Source organism: Neovison vison, chromosome 12, assembly GCF_020171115.1.
Source record: "Neovison vison isolate M4711 chromosome 12, ASM_NN_V1, whole genome shotgun sequence".
NCBI classification, from domain to species: domain Eukaryota; kingdom Metazoa; phylum Chordata; class Mammalia; order Carnivora; family Mustelidae; genus Neogale; species Neogale vison.
The window spans coordinates 130,116,725-130,134,979 of NC_058102.1; the positions used below are offsets into that span (position 1 = coordinate 130,116,725).

Sequence of the window (18,255 nt, forward strand, 5' to 3'; positions counted from 1 at the left end):
TATATCACATTTTGTTGATCTATTTGTCTATTTTTAAAAAATATTTATTATTATTTATTTATTTGACAGAGAGATAGAGAGCACAAGTAGGCAGAGGGGCAAGCAGAGTCAGAGGGAGAAGCAGGCTCTCTGCTGAACAGGGAGCCCGATGCAGAACTCAATCCCAGGAGCCTGGGATCATGACTTGAGCTGAAAGCAGACGCTTAACTGACTGAGCCACCCAGGCACCCGATCTATTTGTCTGTTGATGGACACTTGGGTTGCTTCCACTTTTTGGCTACTGTGCATAATGCCGTTATGAACATGCATACACAAATAGCTTTTCAAGTCCCTGTTTTTGGTTCTTTGGGATATACTCATGATTGGAATTGTTGGATCATATGGTAATTCTGCATTAAATCTGCTGAGGAGCTGACGTGTTCTTTTCTATAGCAACTGCACCATTTCACATTCCCATCAACAGGACACAAGAGTTCCAATGTCTCTACATTCTCACCAATACTTGCTATGTTATTTATTTATTTATTGAGTCAGTTAGTTAGCTAATTAGTAGCCATGCTAATGCCTATGAGGTGTTATTTCATTGTGTTTGGGTTTGTATTTCTCTAATGATTATGTTGTTGAGTGTTTTTTCCATGTGCTTATTGGCCATTTGTTTTTTTGGAAAAAATACCTGTTTAAATCCTTTGCCCATTTTTTTAACCAGGTTGTGTTTTTTGTTTTGTTTTGTTTTGTTTTTTGTTGTTGTTTTATTGAGTTGTAGGAGTGCTTTTTATATTCTGGATAGTAACTCCTTATCAGATGGATGATGTGTGAATATTCTCTCCCATTCCGTGGGTTGCCTTTTCACTCTGCTGATTGTGTCCTTTGATGCACGGTTTCTAATTCTGATGTAATCCAATTTATTTTTTGTTTCTTGTACTTTTTGGTATTATATCCAAAAAATCATTAAGACATCTGATGTCAGGAAAATTTTCCCCTGCTTTCTTCTTAGAATTTTATTGTTTTATCTCTAATGTTTAGGTCTTTGATCCATTTTGAGTGGTTTTTATATACGGGTATAAGGTAAGGATCCAACTTCACTCTTTTGCGAGTAGAAATCCAGTTCCCTAGCACCATTTGTTGAAATCCATTCTTTATTTGTAATACAAGGAAACTCAACAGAGAGTCTTTAAATCCCATCTGGCACTTTATGTTTTATGAATCTACTTCCTTATGTTAGTTCTAAAAAGACTATATTCCAGTTCCAAATTGTGTCTCCTCACTCTTTATTTTAGAATCAAATGACTAAATCTGTATTTATTACATCGATGTCATTTGTGATTTTTTCATGTTCCCTTTAGCCACCATTTTTCCAGACTGAAGAACCTATATTTTACTTAGTCTTTCCCTATATATCATGTCTGTAGGCTATCCTGTAATCATCCTCTTTCTTTTTCTGGACTTTCTCTTGTTCACCATGTCTCTCTCAAGTGAGGTGATATGTATTATAAACAGCATTTTAAAAATACGCACCATCATTTTATGTAATATAAAGATTTGGTTATCTTATGATTATTTTCAGTTTCAGTTTTATGAAGCAAGTATTTTAATCAGCCTTTTGACCATGTCAGCAAACTGAGCCAACACTTTGAGGGAAAACTTTACAGTGAACCCCAGATCCCCATTTTGAACCCAGAATTCAAAGGCTTCCATTTTAAAGTCTAACATTTTTTAAATTTGTAGTTAAAAAATGTAAATTTTGCCTTGGAAATAATATTGCATTTTCAATATTATTCAATATTTTCAATATTATTCCTGAGGTCTAGGAGACAATCAGTGTATACAGGTCTTCTATGAAATCTTGAAAAGATATGCTCTTTTCTTACTACCTAATATTTATTCTATGCATGCTATATGCAAGGAATTATTCTAGAAGATAAAGGTAAATAATGAATAAAATAAGTGGACAAATATTTGTTGAATAGAAAAAAGATGTAAAATGGAATCTAGAGTTTGTGGAATGTAGAGTTTGATATTTACCTTTTAGTTCAACTTTATAAATTACATTGTACAGTTTTTGTCCTCTTTATTTTTATCTATTCTTTGATATCACAGAAGAAGAGTGGTATGTTAGAAGTTTCTCACTATGTTATTTCTGTTGATTTTCTCTTGTAATTTTATTTTAACTGACTTTGCTTTATTTAGTGTTATTTTATATCCACTATTGTTTTTTTTTTTTTAAATCTCACTTAACTGATTTTTAGCTTTAAATTCTAATTTGATATTAAGATTGCCACTTTATCACCCAAATATGGTTTTGGCAAAAAACAGTTCTGTAAACTCCGGATGGTTTAAATAAAGAGACAAATGAAGGGACCCCTTTCCAAAGTATAATTAGGGTTAAGGGAACAAACAACGGATGGTGATGTCCCCACAGATTAGCAATATCTTATCTCCATCTCTTAACCTTAAGCATGTGACTTCTGTTTCTACCATTCTGCCAAAACAGTCTTTGTAGAATGTGACATTGACTTCCCAACTCCTAAATCTTACAGACGTTTCATTTAGCTGATTATTCTCTTCTACTGTTTGTTTATTTACATCCTTATGCTGTTTACATGGCCAGATCAACAATAACCACCTCCTCTTCCCTGCTTACATTCTATTCTGTGCTTTTTTTTTTTTTTCCAAACCCTACCTATATTTCTTGTCTACCCCTTTTTATAACTGTTGCCTGCCTTGACTTCTCTCTGCCAGACCTAGCCTGATCTAGCATGCTATCTTTTATATTAATTAGTAACAATGATAAACTCTAAAAACTTAACAAGGATTAACAAAGTTACCCCCTAGTATTTCTGTATTGAAGATAAATGATTGTGAAGTTTCAAAATAATTTTCCACAGTTAGAAAATCCTAGAAGAGAGCACAGGCAGTAATTTCTCTGACATCAGCCGTAGCAGCATTTTTCTAGATATGTCTCCTGAGGCAAGGGAAACAAAAGCAAAAATAAACTATTGGGACTACATCAAAATAGAAAGCTTCTGCACAGCGAAGGAACCCATCAGCAAGACTAAAAGGCAGCCTACCAAATGAGAGGAGCTATTTGCACAGTTAGAAAACTCCATTCATAAGCAGGTTTTAACAAATACTGCTCTTTATCCTGTTGTTAAGAATAATGTAACCATCAGTATTCTTTTATAACATTTTTTCTTTTTTACTTTCCATCATCATCAAACATGTTTTTGGGTTAGGTAATGCATTGTCATTGCATGTCAAAAACACAGTTGAAATACACAAACACATTAACACACAACCTTGAAGTTTTGTTTGTTGAATACTTTTTAACACGGGTCCCCACCATAGAAAGCCCAGCTCAGTATGCCTTTGACCTGGCACCAGGAGGGGGAAGGTGTTAATTACCACGTTGCCATGAGGTTTATGAACCAGCATTAACATCTCAGCAGGAGCAAAGGTGGTACAACAGCAGCTTCCTAGAATGGGTGAAGAAAGCATCATCACGTGAAATTTATTTCCAGTTACAAAACCTCATGCTTTTTATTTTAGTGATACTGCACAAATGTTATTTTTAAAGCACATTACTCTATTAGTCACGTAATTACCTTCCCATCTTTATTATCTGTGTAATTAAAACATAAATACTTTACTTCTTGGCGTAGCAATTCAATGACGGTGCTTGGTTAATACATTAATTCATCTTTTAAATCTATTATAGCCACACTGCAGTCAGCACTTTTGAGGTTTGGTGAACACAGCTGGATTTCGAGAACACTCCCAGCAGGGCTGAGAAACTAATTGCCCGCAGTATTTAGACTATTTTGAAAAATCTTCCCAATAATTGCATATATACTGTTTTTTGAATGCAACAACAGCATACTCCAAAGTTAGTCTTTACAAATTAATTTGTTTGACTGATTTCCCTGGTAGAAATTTACTCTCAGACTGTTCTGTTTAGTAAAGCTGATTTAGAGCTTTAAATTCAGGGAAGTCTTAATAATAAATCTAAACAATTTAGGTCAGAGACTCTAGAAAACTTTCAGATCTTGTTTATTCAGGGATTACTAATCAGGACTACATATATGTTAAAACATTGCAGAAGCCACATAGTTGAGATTTAACTATTAATCACAACATTTTTATAAATCAGTTCTGACCTGATTGAATTCTAATTTTAAATGAAAGGAGCAAGGGATTAAAATGATAGGATTACCGGACATGGTTTGTAATTGGTTTAAGACAAATGACCAGAAGTGTTAGTAATTTAGCTGATGCCTGTTACGCCCAGATTGCGGTGTATCAGATGAACAAGGGCCAAAAATGTTTGCAAAAATGGTGGCATCTGAATGTGACTCTGTTTCTGTGAAGGAGGCAATTTTAAAAATTTATTTTTGGAAGAAGATAGAAATCATATATTAACTTTAAAGTGGAAAACCAGTTTCGATAACTTCTGAGAATATTCCTGGAAAAACAAGTTAATTACAGTATATGCACATAATGAATTACTTCCACATGCAGATGTTATGTATGACCTAAATTAGTATCAGCTGTTTTTACAGAGATTTTTATTTTAACGGAATAGTATTCTCCGATGTATATCAAAATCCTAAGACACGTATCACACATTCTTCTGTTTTAACCAAGTAAACTGAGTTTATGAAAGTCCATTAATGGAGAATCAACCCTATGACAAAGTATTTTGAAGGAACTGTGAATAAATGAGCAAAAAATTATTTGTAAGCTGTTGCTTTTCAAACTAGTCTCTGGCACCTCTTATGGTATTAAAATTGAGTTTGGTTTAATATACCTTTTTTTGAGTACATGCCTTTAATAAATAGTAACTTATTTAGAATTAACTATAGAACACAGACCAAAAAATTAGGTTTTAATGTTCTAATTTAGTTTAATGTAATGTTTGCTTAGTATAATAATGAGGTTGTCATTTATTTAAAAAATGAAACAAAATCAGGAGAAAAACATTAGGGAAAAAAGAGCATTAAAAATACTTCGGTTTTTCATTTAGTGTTCTATAATGGGGTAAATATCAAGCTATGTACTTAGAGTCATAATTTTATTTGTTTTCAAATAAAGAAAAACATACTAATATGTGTTTAGATTATATTGGTGGTAATTTAGCAATTAAATATTTCATTTCTGCTACAACAGCATGTATTGTAATGAGATAAAAATGATTATGAGGTTTTGATAGAGGATTATAAATCCTTGAGACTAGGAAGCAAACTCTATTACTCGTTTTTACTTTCTCCTCTTCTCTCTTTTTCTCTCAAGCATGTAGCATGCCAGTTTGTACACCTTAGGTACCCTTCAAATACTGAGATTTGTATTTAAAATGAAGATCGAATAAACAGGGCTTTGTCCTTAGTGTGAAGACAGCATCACTCCAGGCACCATGAAGGACGTTAAATAAGTTCTCTCTAAATCTGAAACTTGACTTTTTATTATTATGGAATTTTCCTTCTTTTTTTTTTTTTTAAGATTTATTTATTTATTTATTTATTTGAGGGGAGGGGGAGAAACCATGAGCAGGAGGAGCAGAGGGAGAGAGATTCTCAAGCTGACTCCGTATTGAGCACACAGCCTGATACGGGGCTCAATCTTACAACCCTGAGATCATGACCTGAGCTAAAACCAAGAGCTGGAGGTTTAACTGACTGCGCCACCCAGGAAGTCCTAGAATTTTCTTTGCTGTGTTATTGATATCATATTAGGGAACAGGAAAACAATTCCACTAACCATAAGTCATTTTGCATCATCACTGTGTTCTAAAGGTTAAGCAGCTGTATATTTTGTTTAGTTTAGAGTCTTTGTGACTGAAGCTAAGAAATAGTTTGAACTCTCGTCATATTTTCGATGAGGAAGTAGTTACGCTTGCATGGTTTTTGCAGCAACATTCTGAATTTTTTTTTCCTTTTGGTTTATGCAAGCCGAAAATAGAAAACTCTTTCACGAACAAGAGGTCGAAAAATGCCTTGTAGCCCTTTTGGGTTCTGAAAATGACGGAACGAAAATTGCTGCCTCCCAAGCTATTTCGGTGATGTGTGAGAATTCAAGCAGCAAAGAATTTTTCAATAATCAGGGTAAGCAAACCAGACAGACCCATTTTGAACATTTTTAGGCCACCAAACTGTTGTTTTTTTGGATGTTTATAGACTCACGTCTCCCCTTTCTGCTTCTGCAGGGATTCCACAGTTAATTCAGTCGCTCAGGAGTGACAATGAAGAAGTGAGGGAAGCTGCGGCCCTCGCCCTGGCTAATCTGACCACATGCAACGCCGCAAATGCAAAGTGAGTACCACACAACTCCACGCCGCCTCTTCTGGGGACCTCCAACAGTCCGGTATGTTCTGATTATAATATTTTGGCTTTCAAGCCATTGTACATATTCTGTCAGCTGTTCTATCTTGGATTATTCCTCAGGAACCCTCTCTTGTGGAAGATTCCAGAACAAACAGAACTGGATAGTGCTGGAAATATTAAAGACAACTCTATATAAACCTTTGATAAAGCTAGAGAAAATTTAAAAGATCTGTTTTAAAATGACATAAACATTAGGCAAACTAGAAACATTTTAGAAAGTCAGTCCGAAACAACATATTATGGGTAAATACTATGAGGAAAGATTGGAAAGGAATGCCCTCTGCATGCCAAGCACTATGGTACATGATCTGTATTCATTAGAATTTTAATTATCAAGATAATCTGTCAACAAATGAGAAAACTGAGGCTCTGAAATTCACCCAATTTTCCTGGGTATACAAATGTATTAAAATAGCTGATCTGGAAATTAAACCCAGGTCTCCTGGCCTCCAGAATCTATGTTCTTTTCTCTGCAGAAGTCCACCTGATAAAAGAGTGAAAATTTATTATTTTTTTCTTCTTAAAGATTTTATTACTTCATTTGACAGAGAGAGAGAGATCACAAGTAGGCAGGCAAAGAGAAGGGAGGGGTAGCAGGCTCCCCACTGAGCAGAGCTCAGTACGGGACTCGATCCCAGGACCCTGAGATCATGACCTGAGCCCAAGGCAGAGGCTTAACCCACTGAGCCACCCAGGTGCCCCTAAAAGAGTAAGAATTTCTTGAAGGCAACTTTCATAAATAATTATTTACCCTCCCTATATCACATTTGGTATGTTTATTAGTCAGAATTCTCTAGGGATACATAACCGATAGGTCATAATATACATAGATGAGGAGGTTTATTATAGGAATTGGCTTACGTGATTCTAAAGGTCAAGAAGTTTCATGATCTCCCATCTGCAAACCTTGGAACCAGGAAAGATGGTGGTATAATTTAGTCAGAGTCTGAAGGCCTGAGAGCCAGGGGAGCCAGTGTCCTGGGGCAGGAAAAGATGAATGTCTCAGCTTAGGTAGAGAGCAAGTTCACCTTTCCATTTCTCTTGTTCTATTTGAATCAATGGATTAGGTGAGGCCCACCCACTTTGGTGAAAGCAACCTTTACTCTGTGTACTGATTCAAATACTAACCTCTTCCATAAAGACCTGCACAGACACACTCAAAAACAATGTTTTACCAACTACCTGCATGTTGTTTAGCCCAGTCAGGTTGACACATAAAATCTACCTTCATGGGGCGCCTGGGTGGCTCAGTGGGTTAAGCCTCTGCCTTCGGCTCAGGTCATGATCTCAGGGTCCTGGGATCGAGCCCCGCATCGGGCTCTTTGCTCAGCTGGGAGCCTGCTTCCCCCTCTCTCTGCCTGCCTCTCTGCCTACTTGTGATCTCAGTCTGTCAAATAAATAAAATAAAATGATTTTTAAAAAAAAACCCACCTTCACAATACGCAAGACAATAACTTTTGTATATTATTCCTTTGTGATATTGTGGTTAAAATCACTCTTTCTAAATTTGAAATAAATCTTCCTCCACCTCCCTCATATACTTAATCTATTTCTTACCCTTTCTTTCCCTTTCTCTCCTCCCACACAAATGTTTTACAAGGCCTTATTCAATGACTAAAAAAATCTAACAATGCCTGATTAAAATACAGCCAAAATGTATAAACATCAGAATAAAATTGTTCTCCTTAAATAGCTATAATCGTTGACACGGTAATTTCTGAAATTCAGGCTCATCATCATCTACATGAACCACACGAATTTCTAGAATACTGAGTCATAGTAAGTGGCAGTTTGAAAATAGCATATTTAGTGATTGTTCCAGTATCAATGTGCTGGTGCAGAAGTCTTATCAGTGACATTAAAACACTTCTGGCTTAGGTACATTTAGATTATACAGTATCTGAAATACTTTAATAGGCCCCCAGAGTATACAGACATTGCAATTTGATGTGAGTTTGCCTGGCTTCTATCATCTCACAGTTTTATATAAAATCAGAGAAAATTAGGATGTTAAGTAGCTTCCAAAAGAGGCTGCCCCCAGTTTTTCTCCTGCAATTTAATCATCTGTTTCACAGAATTTTGTCATCTGACTCTATAGTTCCATTGTGTCAATACAGAAAGGTCAGTTAACACTAAATGATGCCACACCCCTCTTTATTTTTTAATTTATTTTTATTTTGATAAATTTCCAATTGCATTTATTTCTTTTACCTATTATATATGGTCCATTCTGATTTTTTTGTTTGTTTGTTTTTCAATTTGTGTTTGGTTTGGGACATGGGACATGAATGAAAGTGGTTTTATGGATGTCTTTTGAGGCTTACATAGTTTTTACTTTGGACTTGCTTGGCTAAAAGATATTGAAAATAAATGTTTCTGAGAAGGAAATGGAGTAAGATTTGACATGTTTGTGTCAAATGTTAAAGACTGGAGTTGACAAAGATTCTATAGCCCACCAAAAGGAATGAAAACAAATAAGCCACATTGTCTATCTTTCTAGCAAACCTCTTAGAGTAGTAATTAGAACCACAACAGAAGAGACAGCAACCATGATTGATTATTGTTAATAAGAAGCATTTTCTACTCAGATCATCTTTAAAAACATACTGATTTAAACCCAGCATTGATGAGTATTTCTAGCATCACATTTTAGAAGCAGGGCCTTAGATCATCTTTCCCAGCTGTGGGATAGAGGTTGGTGAGCTGAGTCATAGCTCTGCTGATGGGGCAGTAGGACTAGAAGATGGAAAGAATGTTGCTTTTCTGCCACACCTTAGTGATAAAAGAAGGCAAAAACCCAGAGCTAATGGCTTCCAGGTGTACTGCATAGCTGTTTAGATACCTGATAATTGCTGGGCTAATTAAAAAGAAAAATTGCAGTTAAGCACTGTGAATACTAATTTTGTTTGTTAGAAGACAACCCTTCTCTAACATTTGTATCTCTATGTGCCTATAATTCTTAAAGCCAGGGTAACTTCTGGCGTTGGAGGCCCATTTCATGAATTGAGTTTTCTCTGGTGTGTTATGATTACATGTAATGCTGATATAATTTCCTTTATGTAACAATGGATTTTTGCCTGGAAAGTTGTGGGTAAATAAAAATTTTCTAAGTTAAAGAAAAAAAAATCAACCAGAGGAAAGAAAAATATACTTTGTGGTGACTCTTTTTGTAAAATTGACAAATGCTTTTAAAAAATAAAATATTTTCACAGTCTAAAAATAGAATTTTATACAAATTTATAATCTAAAATACCTATAGTCAGATTTTCACACATCTTGCTTTCTTAAGAAAGAAAACACACCCATATGCTAGAGAATGGTAAGACAATGAGTAATTTTGCTAGCAATGACCAATAAATAGCCACATCATCCATACCTCTTTCTACTTTAATTATAAATATCACCTTAATTGGTGCCAAAAGATTTTGCCTCAGTGGTATATTCTCTGCGAATGAGGATTCCTAGATGCTCAAGTTTTCCATATATTTGAAAACTCTTTATAATCAAAACTTTTTTAAAAATTCATAATGCATTTGAATTAAAATCTGAAATCCTTCCCTCCAACTTTTGAAACTGATCATACTGTTTTTAGACTTTGGCGGGGGAGGGTTGCCATTTTCAGTTGATGGCCATCGTGTGCTCCAAGGTGATGGTGTCAGGCCATGTAGGGAGGGTAGATGCTTGCCTCACTCCGAGTGTGGCCTTCTGGTGGCATTGCCTTTTGCAAAGGTGTTGATGCGTTTTGTTGACCCCTCATTGGCAGCCTGTCGGTATGAATTTTCACTATTGTCTATAGATCTGATTGGCAGGACTGATCCTGCCAAAACTCTCCTCAAATCCCTCCTTTCAGTCAGTTAAAAGCTTGGATACCAGGTAACTGAGCTGTATGCAATCTTACATAAAAGCCACAAGTAAGGACCTGAGACCTCTTCTCTAAGTGGTGTTTTGGTCCTCAGTGACCATTTCTTCCTTTCTTTTTCCCTCCCTCCCTCCCTTCTTTCCTTTTCTTTCTTTCTTTCTGAAAGTACTCATGTATATTCTGAATATATGAAGTTTCCAGGTATTTGAGTTATATAGACAATTGAGACTGTACTTAAAAAAAAAAACAATAATAATCTAATAGACACAAATCCCTTTGCTCACAAATAAGCCAGTATTGGGGAGTAAAATAATGAAAGGTGAAGTAGGTCATAAAAACTTTTCTGGAAATAGGTACATCTTTCAGGAGTATTTTGCCTCAGGCCTTATGGCTGGACTAGTCTCCGTGCAAGGAATATTCTTGGCCCTAGAATGCCCATGGCTCTCTCCTCCTTCAAGTCTGTTCAAATGTCACCTTCTTAAAGAGACCCACCGTGACCACAGTGTTTATAGTTGTATCCAGACACACTTTTTTTCAAAACTCCTTCCCTGCTGCCCCTTTTCTGTAGCACTTTTCTAATACACTATGTGACTCATTATGTTATTTATTTTCTGTCCTCAACCCTTCTCTGACCAGCACCCATGAAGGACGTGCCTTTGTCTGTTTAATTCACGGATACTTCTCAAGCATCTAGAATGTGCCCATTGCGGAGTAGGCATTTGGGGGAAGTAGACTTACCACAGATACAATGGAAAGCAACAGGACAGTGAAAAAACAGTTCTGACATCCACCAAAGCCCATAACCTCCAACAGAAAGTGATCATTTTGTGCGCTCATTTTTACATAATTTGAATCACAAAAGCAACAGTGGAAACTCACCTCTAAGAGTTTCCTAGTCACACTTTTCATTCTTTATTATCTACAGGGTAAAAATCACTTAAAGTGGATAAAAACACAAAGGCCACGAACACAAATAAAAATAATAGTTTGCAGGTGTAGGAAAAAAAGGACAAGAACAGCCAGATTCACTGAAAGTGATAGGGGAAAAGAAAAAGTAAAATTATTTTTTAAGTGAATAAATAAAAAGCAAAAAGGCTGAAAGGAAGAAGTAGGTGAAAATAGAAACCAGAGAGCAATAATGAATTTTTATATAAAAATGTAACCCGGGGCACCTGGGTGGCTCAGTGGGTTGAGCCGCTGCCTTCGGCTCGGGTCGTGGTCTCGGAGTCCTGGGATCGAGTCCCGCGTCGGGCTCTCTGCTCGGCGGGGAGCCTGCTTCCCTCTCTCTCTCTCTGCCTGCCTCTCTGCCTACTTGTGATTTCTCTCTGTCAAATAAATAAAAATAAAATCTTTAAAAAAAAAAAAATGTAACCCGTTGGGGTGGCTGGGTGACTCCATCAATTAAGCGTCTGAGTTTCAGCTCAGGTCATGATCTCAGGGTCTTGAGATCAAACCCTGCGTCAGTCTCTGCTCTCAGCAAGGAGCCTCCTTGAAGATTCTCTCCCTTTCCCCCTGCTCCTCCTCACCAGCCCCCCAACCCCCAGCTCACATACATGCACCCTCTCTCTCAAAATAAACAAACAAATCTTTTAAAAAAATGTAACCCATTTAGTTACTCTGGACACTGTTATCCTTTCTTGGTTCACTGCTAATCTTTCTGACAATTCTCAATTTATAATACATTTTGGAAAGGATAAAGTTGATTTTTGATGTAGGAAATACCATTTCAGCAAAATTTCATGTGATATTTACCTTGTACTCTTCTATCCAGTTATTCATATCAAAGCTGTGCATTATTTATGCAAATATCTAGAGAATTATTTTTGCTTGACATTCTTCTGGGGGGCAGACTCTACATACTACAAAAGTATTTTAAATTGTTAATTTATAACATCACTGCCATCTGTTGGATCTGATCAGAATTAGTTTTTGAGTTATCCTAAGAATAAAAAGAGTTCAATGTTTTTCGTTTTCCTTGCCAACACTCAGTAAATTTTGGCTATTAGTAAACTATGAAAAGATTAGAAAATAGGAGGATTGGTGACTAGATCTCAAAAGATACAGCTATTTTAGGAAATAAGACAATGAATAAAATGGAAACATAAAAAGTAATAATACAATGAATACCCATAGAGAAGTAAGTACAAACTGTGGTTTTGCTGTAGAAAATACATAATTCAGTCTCTGTTGTTTATTCACAGATCATACTAAATCCCGCTTTTTCATACTCCTTACTTCCATGTTCTCTCCATGTAGAACTGAGCAATTTCACTCAGGCTGAGAGACCTTCTTATCTCCATTTCTTTATTTTTTATTTCTTGTACCCCTTCTTGGCTTTCCACAACAGTGACTTAAGTAAGTTAATTCTTACTTGATTAATGATTAATAATTGATTAATGATTGATTAATCAATCATTGATTAATAGTTGATTAATGATTGATTAATGACAGCACATATAGTGGTTACTTAAACAAACAGAAAGTTGACTGATGGCTGGGCCACTGCAGGCCTCCGCAATATGAAAGACAGAGCCCACCACTCCCCCCTTCCCCTCGGCCTCCTCTTCCTCCTCCTCTTCCTCCTCCTCCTTGTCTTTTTAAAGATTTTATTCATTTACTTGAGAGAAAGAGATAACAACAGAGAACACAAGCAAGGGGAGAGAAGGAGAAGCAGGTTCTCTGGTGAGCAGGGAGCCCGAAGCGGGGCTCAATCCCAGGACCCCAGGATCATGACCTGAGCTCAGGGCTCAGGTCACTTAAACTGACTGAGCAACCCAGGGGCTTCTAGAGACAAAGCTCTTCTGTAAGGACCCGTCTGCTTTTGTGTGACCTACGGTGAGGACCACAGCAAAGGAAATGAGGAGATGAGTAAGGAGTACACCTCAAAGGGATTCCAGAAAGAGACAAAAGGCCCCCAAATTATATGGATGTATATTTGAGTACTTTGGGAACTTTTGAATGTTCTTTATTATCTATGGATAACCTGTCATTTTGTATTATCAGTATTAATATTTCTCTTCGCTAATTTAGAAATAAAACATTAACTAAATGGTAGAATTATTCCTGGTGTACCATGCCTAAGGAAACCATGTAAGGTGTAGAGAAACCATTTCAAAGGTATGCCACTTGCAGAACTTTATACAGCCCTTCCGGAAAAGGCAGGACCTCATCCATTCACCATGACCCAACTCCCCGTCAGTCACTGGGCATTGTCAGGGGAGAGCCTGACTCTAAGTCATTTCTTGGAATGTTAAATCTCCCTGGTATGTATAGAAAGCACTTTTCAAAGCTTTTTTTTTTTTTTTCTCCCATTCTCACCCCATTAAATAGAATTGGTGGAAGGTAATATATTTATATATTTATTTTTACAAATATTTCTTTTGATTTGTAAACTTAAGTATGTAGACTAATGCTGTCTCTTAGAATTGGTTATATTGTGCTCTCAAGGCTAATGTGTGCTGAATGAGGACAGTCACTTCGAAGGAGAAAGAAAATCTCCCCTAAAGTTGGCAAAACACCACAAGCTTCACTTCCAGCTCTGTTCCTCTATAAGAGAGATGGGGTGTACAGCTCCGAGATGGCTAGAGTGGTGTTTTCTCACTCTTTGAAAATAAATTCTACTATCTGTTCTAGAGCATACTTCTTTTTTATTTATTTTTTGAGATTTTATTTATTTGATAGAACAAGAGCGCAGAGAGTCAGAGGGAGAAGCAGACTCCCCACTGAGCAGGGAGCCTGATGCAGGACTCAATCCTGAGACTCCAGAATCATGGCCTGAGCCAAAGGCAGATGCTTAACCAACTAAGCCACCCACCTGCCTTTAGGACATGCTTCTTGGCCAAAGCACACAGATACACTTAGGGCAAACCATCTTGTCACTTTGAATACTTTGCTATTAAAGAAACATCCACTGTAGAACTAACCCACTGTGATTTACAAAATTAAAATTCAGTCTTGTGAAAAATGCAAACTCATGTTATAGACTTGCTGTCTCGGCTGGACTTCAGAATGCCAAAGCTATACAGTTACTGTCTTTGTTGCCTAAGGATTTTTCACCAGTAAAATGTTTCCAGAGCTCTGGTTTCCTTGTGAACGGTGAAGGGAACTATGTCTTCATACTGACCCCTAGTGGTCATTGAGGAGGAAGTTGGGGGATGGGCAAAAAAGGCAACGGAAAGAGCTCTGTATTGTCATGAAAGGCACACTAATTTAATCTGAAACACTCTCTGATGCGTCTAAAATAATATTTTAAAACATTAAAATATTGTCTCAAAAGCATTTCATTTTGTTGCTTTTGAAGAAAGAATATTCTACTGCTAAATGTGTGTTAATAGACACTTGCGTTTGTCTTTGGTCCCTTGTAAGGTGCAGGCACTTTAAAATGTTTTGACACGTGCCTTGCTCAAGTGACGGAATAGCTGTGGTGCTGAATAACCACATAGATTAATAGATATGCTTGGACAGCACAGTTAATCACATTGTTATTGTAGTCTCTCTAGAGCTGTTTTTTGCTCTTGACTTTATATAATAGAAAAGATTGTTTTGTTTTGAAATTCTTATTAGTATCATTTTGTTGTAAGATGCTACCTCCTTTGGGGCACCTGGGTAGCTCAGGGGGTTAAGCCTCTGCCTTCGGCTCAAGTCATGATCTCAGGGTCCTGGGATCGAGCCCTGCTCAGCGGGAAGTCTGCTTCTCCCTCTCTCTCTGCCTGCCTCTCTGCCTACTTGTGATCTCTGTCTGTCAAATAAATAAACTAAAAAAAAAAAAAGATGCTACCTCCTTTGAATTAGAATGCTCACAATATGAGCATCCTACAAGATAACTGAGTTAGTGTCATAACCTTTTAGAAAATTCAGTTTTATATAAGGCTATTTTAAACTTTTGTATTAAGGATGATATCTCAAAGAACTTAAAACATTTATTTACTATTTTTGGGAAGAGTCTTTGTAGTAAATTTATTCTTGTATTATTTCCATTCAAGTTTACTGAATGGATGCTTTTCCTTTCTACCTGTTAGCACCTTGATAGGGGAGTTTGAGGGAGTTGAAACTCCTAGTCTCCCCTCCGGCAACTTTTCTCTCTCTGCCTCCTGCTCAGTATCTGAGTCTGAACTTCTCCAGATCTTCACCAAAATGCTGTTCTTTGTTCTTTGCTTTCCTGATGTCTTTGAGTCCTAGACTGGACTGGCCAGGCCCCTCTGGAGGGGTGAGTCTTCGTTTTCTCCTTTCCTTCCTACACTCCCTCCACTCCTCCCAGTTTCCTTTCCATTAGCCTTCCTCTCCTTCCCCCTCCTTCTGCAAAGAGAATAAGGAAAACTGAAAAAAATATATCCACTGCTTAGTAAGAATTCCCCACTATGCTACATATCAAAATGGCTTGCCTCATTTCTCATTCCCCGGCATCTTTTTTTTTTTTTTCCTAGAAAACCTCATACTTTTTAAAGCTGCAGAGATGGATGATTGTAAAAAAGGTTATAGACTCAACGTCAGACCACCAGACTTTTAATCCTGTGTTGGTTGACTGACTTGCCTCACGAGCAAATCTTAATCTCTCTCTACGTTATCTTTCTTCACTGTAAAACAAAGAAAAGCAAGCCTAGATTATGTGTTGTATTTTGTGCATCTACTAATTACCCTCTATCCAGCATCATAAGGAGTCTTGAGCGCAACTTCCACTAGGAACTAGTTGGGATCATTCTTTATTACTTTTATCATTTTATCGCAGAGGTGAAGGAAGTTACGAGTTTAAGTTTCTTTTGTAACTTTCACCATTACTTGGGGGTTCTTATGTCTAGGCACTGTTCGAGGCTGTAGGGAAACCATACGGAGCACATCGAAGGTTCCACCAGACTGCTGTCAGGCCATAGGGAGTAACTTTAAGAAGGTAATTTCAGAAGTGATAACAGTATCAATTAAATACAGCAGCACAATGTCCTAGAGAGGAGCATGCATGACATTTTTTTGTGAAAAGGGTCAGGGCCGATGACATAGAGCTCATCCAAGACAGCCTCTCTGAAGAAGTGACATTAGAGCTGCCGAGAGAATAAGGCAGCTCAGCAAGTGCCTTGGGTTTTTCTGTCCTGTCGCATGAAAGCATGTGGCGTCCTTATTATTTAGTGAAGAAAAATCAACATGGTACCTCTAATTACTTAGGGATTGCGTCACTTGTCACATACAGATGCATAAATAGACCGATTTCCGGATTAAACAGAAATATTCGGTAGCTGCAAAAGCCATTTATTATAAGTATTCCAACACCTTGACCATTATTCCTATTTTATCAGGAAACAAGTTAGCCATGTAAAATGAAGATGCTTGTTCTTTCCTGATGGCGGCTAGTTAATTATTGGCAGGCAGTCCAGCTTTTGAAACAGAAGGTGGCGTGTATGGAAGTGAAGTATTGCGATTGAACAGAGAGGTCAATAAGGATTCCACGTCACTTGTAAGAAAATTACATTTGATTTCCCTAGATTTTGATTGACTGCCTTATAATGGGTAACAAAAACCTGCACGCTGCTTGTCAAGTGCTAGGTTAGCCTCTCTGCAACTGCCGCTCTTTCTTTAGAACCCATGATGTCATAGCCAGCTAGAGAACACAAACTCTCAAAACTCTCAAAATTATGCCACAGAGATACATCAATATGAAAGAAACGATTAGGTCACATACTTTTAAAAAAAAAAAATTATTTATTTATTTATTTATTTATTTTTGGCGTCTTCCCTATTTTGCTATAGGATGTAAAACTGCTTGCATTTGTTTTTGTGGCTGGGTTTTACTTTAGTAATTACATGCTACTTTAAAAAAAAAATCCTTCATTTTAAGCATTCACCTTCAATTAATTGTGTTAAGGAAGAGCCCTTAACTACTGATAAGTTTCTTTAAATAAGATTTCTTTAAAAGGAGAAAATTCTCTTGGCTACTTTTGTCAGTCCTGGAGTTCGGCCAGAGTTGGGGACAAACATCCCATTCTCCCGCCACCGTGGGGCTGTGCCGGGGTCAGAGTTGTTTCGGATGTACGCAGAAATTGATCAATTTAACGAACACACTTGACTTTTTGGATCATTACTTTTGTTGAAAAATTGGCTGGACGAGAGTCAGGAATCCTGCTCCCAGCATTCCAAATCTGGCTGTGATAACGGGTAGACCCGTTTATCATCCCCGCCAGCGTCCCGTCCCCACGCACCTGTGTAGACTCACGCGGAGCCGGCGAGGCTCAAACGTGCCCCACCCCCACCCCCACCCCGCCTGCTGCCTAAGCACCTCTCCTGACCACTTGCACCAGGTCTGCGGCCAACACGTCTTCCTCGGTGTGACAAACCTCACCGAGACATATGAAAAGTCAGGCTGGTGGGAATGGTTGTAATCACTGTTAACAAACAAGGTTCTGATTGCCAATATTACCATCTGTTTCATCGGGTTCCACAGATTACCCTGTATGTGGGCTCTGTTAAACAGATTTCTGTCCTGCCCAAGGTCACCCTTGATTCATGTAACCAGCCTTTGCCGATGGGTTAAATGGGATCTCCGAACCGCAGCCAGGATTTTCTGAGAACTACCGAAGAGGGTCACCTGGTGACCCCACCCAGACGAATGGAGCCGCCCATGTCTGCAAAGAAAAAACGTGGATGTCCTTTGGTTTATAAATGGACATATCCCTAAGACGTGTTCTAAAGTATAAAATGTCATTCCCTAAACTCCATATAAAAATTCCTTCACTAAATTAGGGAAGAGTTGGGGTTGGGGAGAGCGGCTGTAAGTGCTCCAAGCAGAGATCTCAATTCCTCAATTCTTTGGGGTCCTGTGCTTTTTTTTTTCCTATGCCTCTGTGCCTTCTTGAAACCATAAAGCAGAACTGGGTATTTTCCCTCACCCTCTCTCGACTCCTCCTGAGGTTTTCTTCATCGCTTCCCTTGAGTGGAGTCAAGTCAATTTATATATATTGATCTTCTCGGCACTGGGGATATAGATAAGACTCAAGACGTGGGGACCGGGTGTAGACATAGCAAGAGGAAGGAGTGAGT

The 18,255-nt window shown here is 37.6% G+C and overlaps 1 protein-coding gene across 7 annotated transcripts in view; it reads left to right on the forward strand.

Annotated features, from left to right (window-relative positions):
* The window catches only part of ARMC3 (armadillo repeat containing 3), a 97,825-nt gene that overhangs the window by 42,848 nt on the left and 36,722 nt on the right, over positions 1 to 18,255 (forward strand). For all 7 annotated transcript variants that reach the window (XM_044228021.1, XM_044228023.1, XM_044228022.1 and 4 more), the window contains 2 exons: positions 5,943 to 6,095; positions 6,197 to 6,302. In XM_044228021.1, coding sequence (XP_044083956.1) covers positions 5,943 to 6,095; positions 6,197 to 6,302 — 259 coding nt within the window. The remainder of the gene's footprint in view (positions 1 to 5,942; positions 6,096 to 6,196; positions 6,303 to 18,255) is intronic.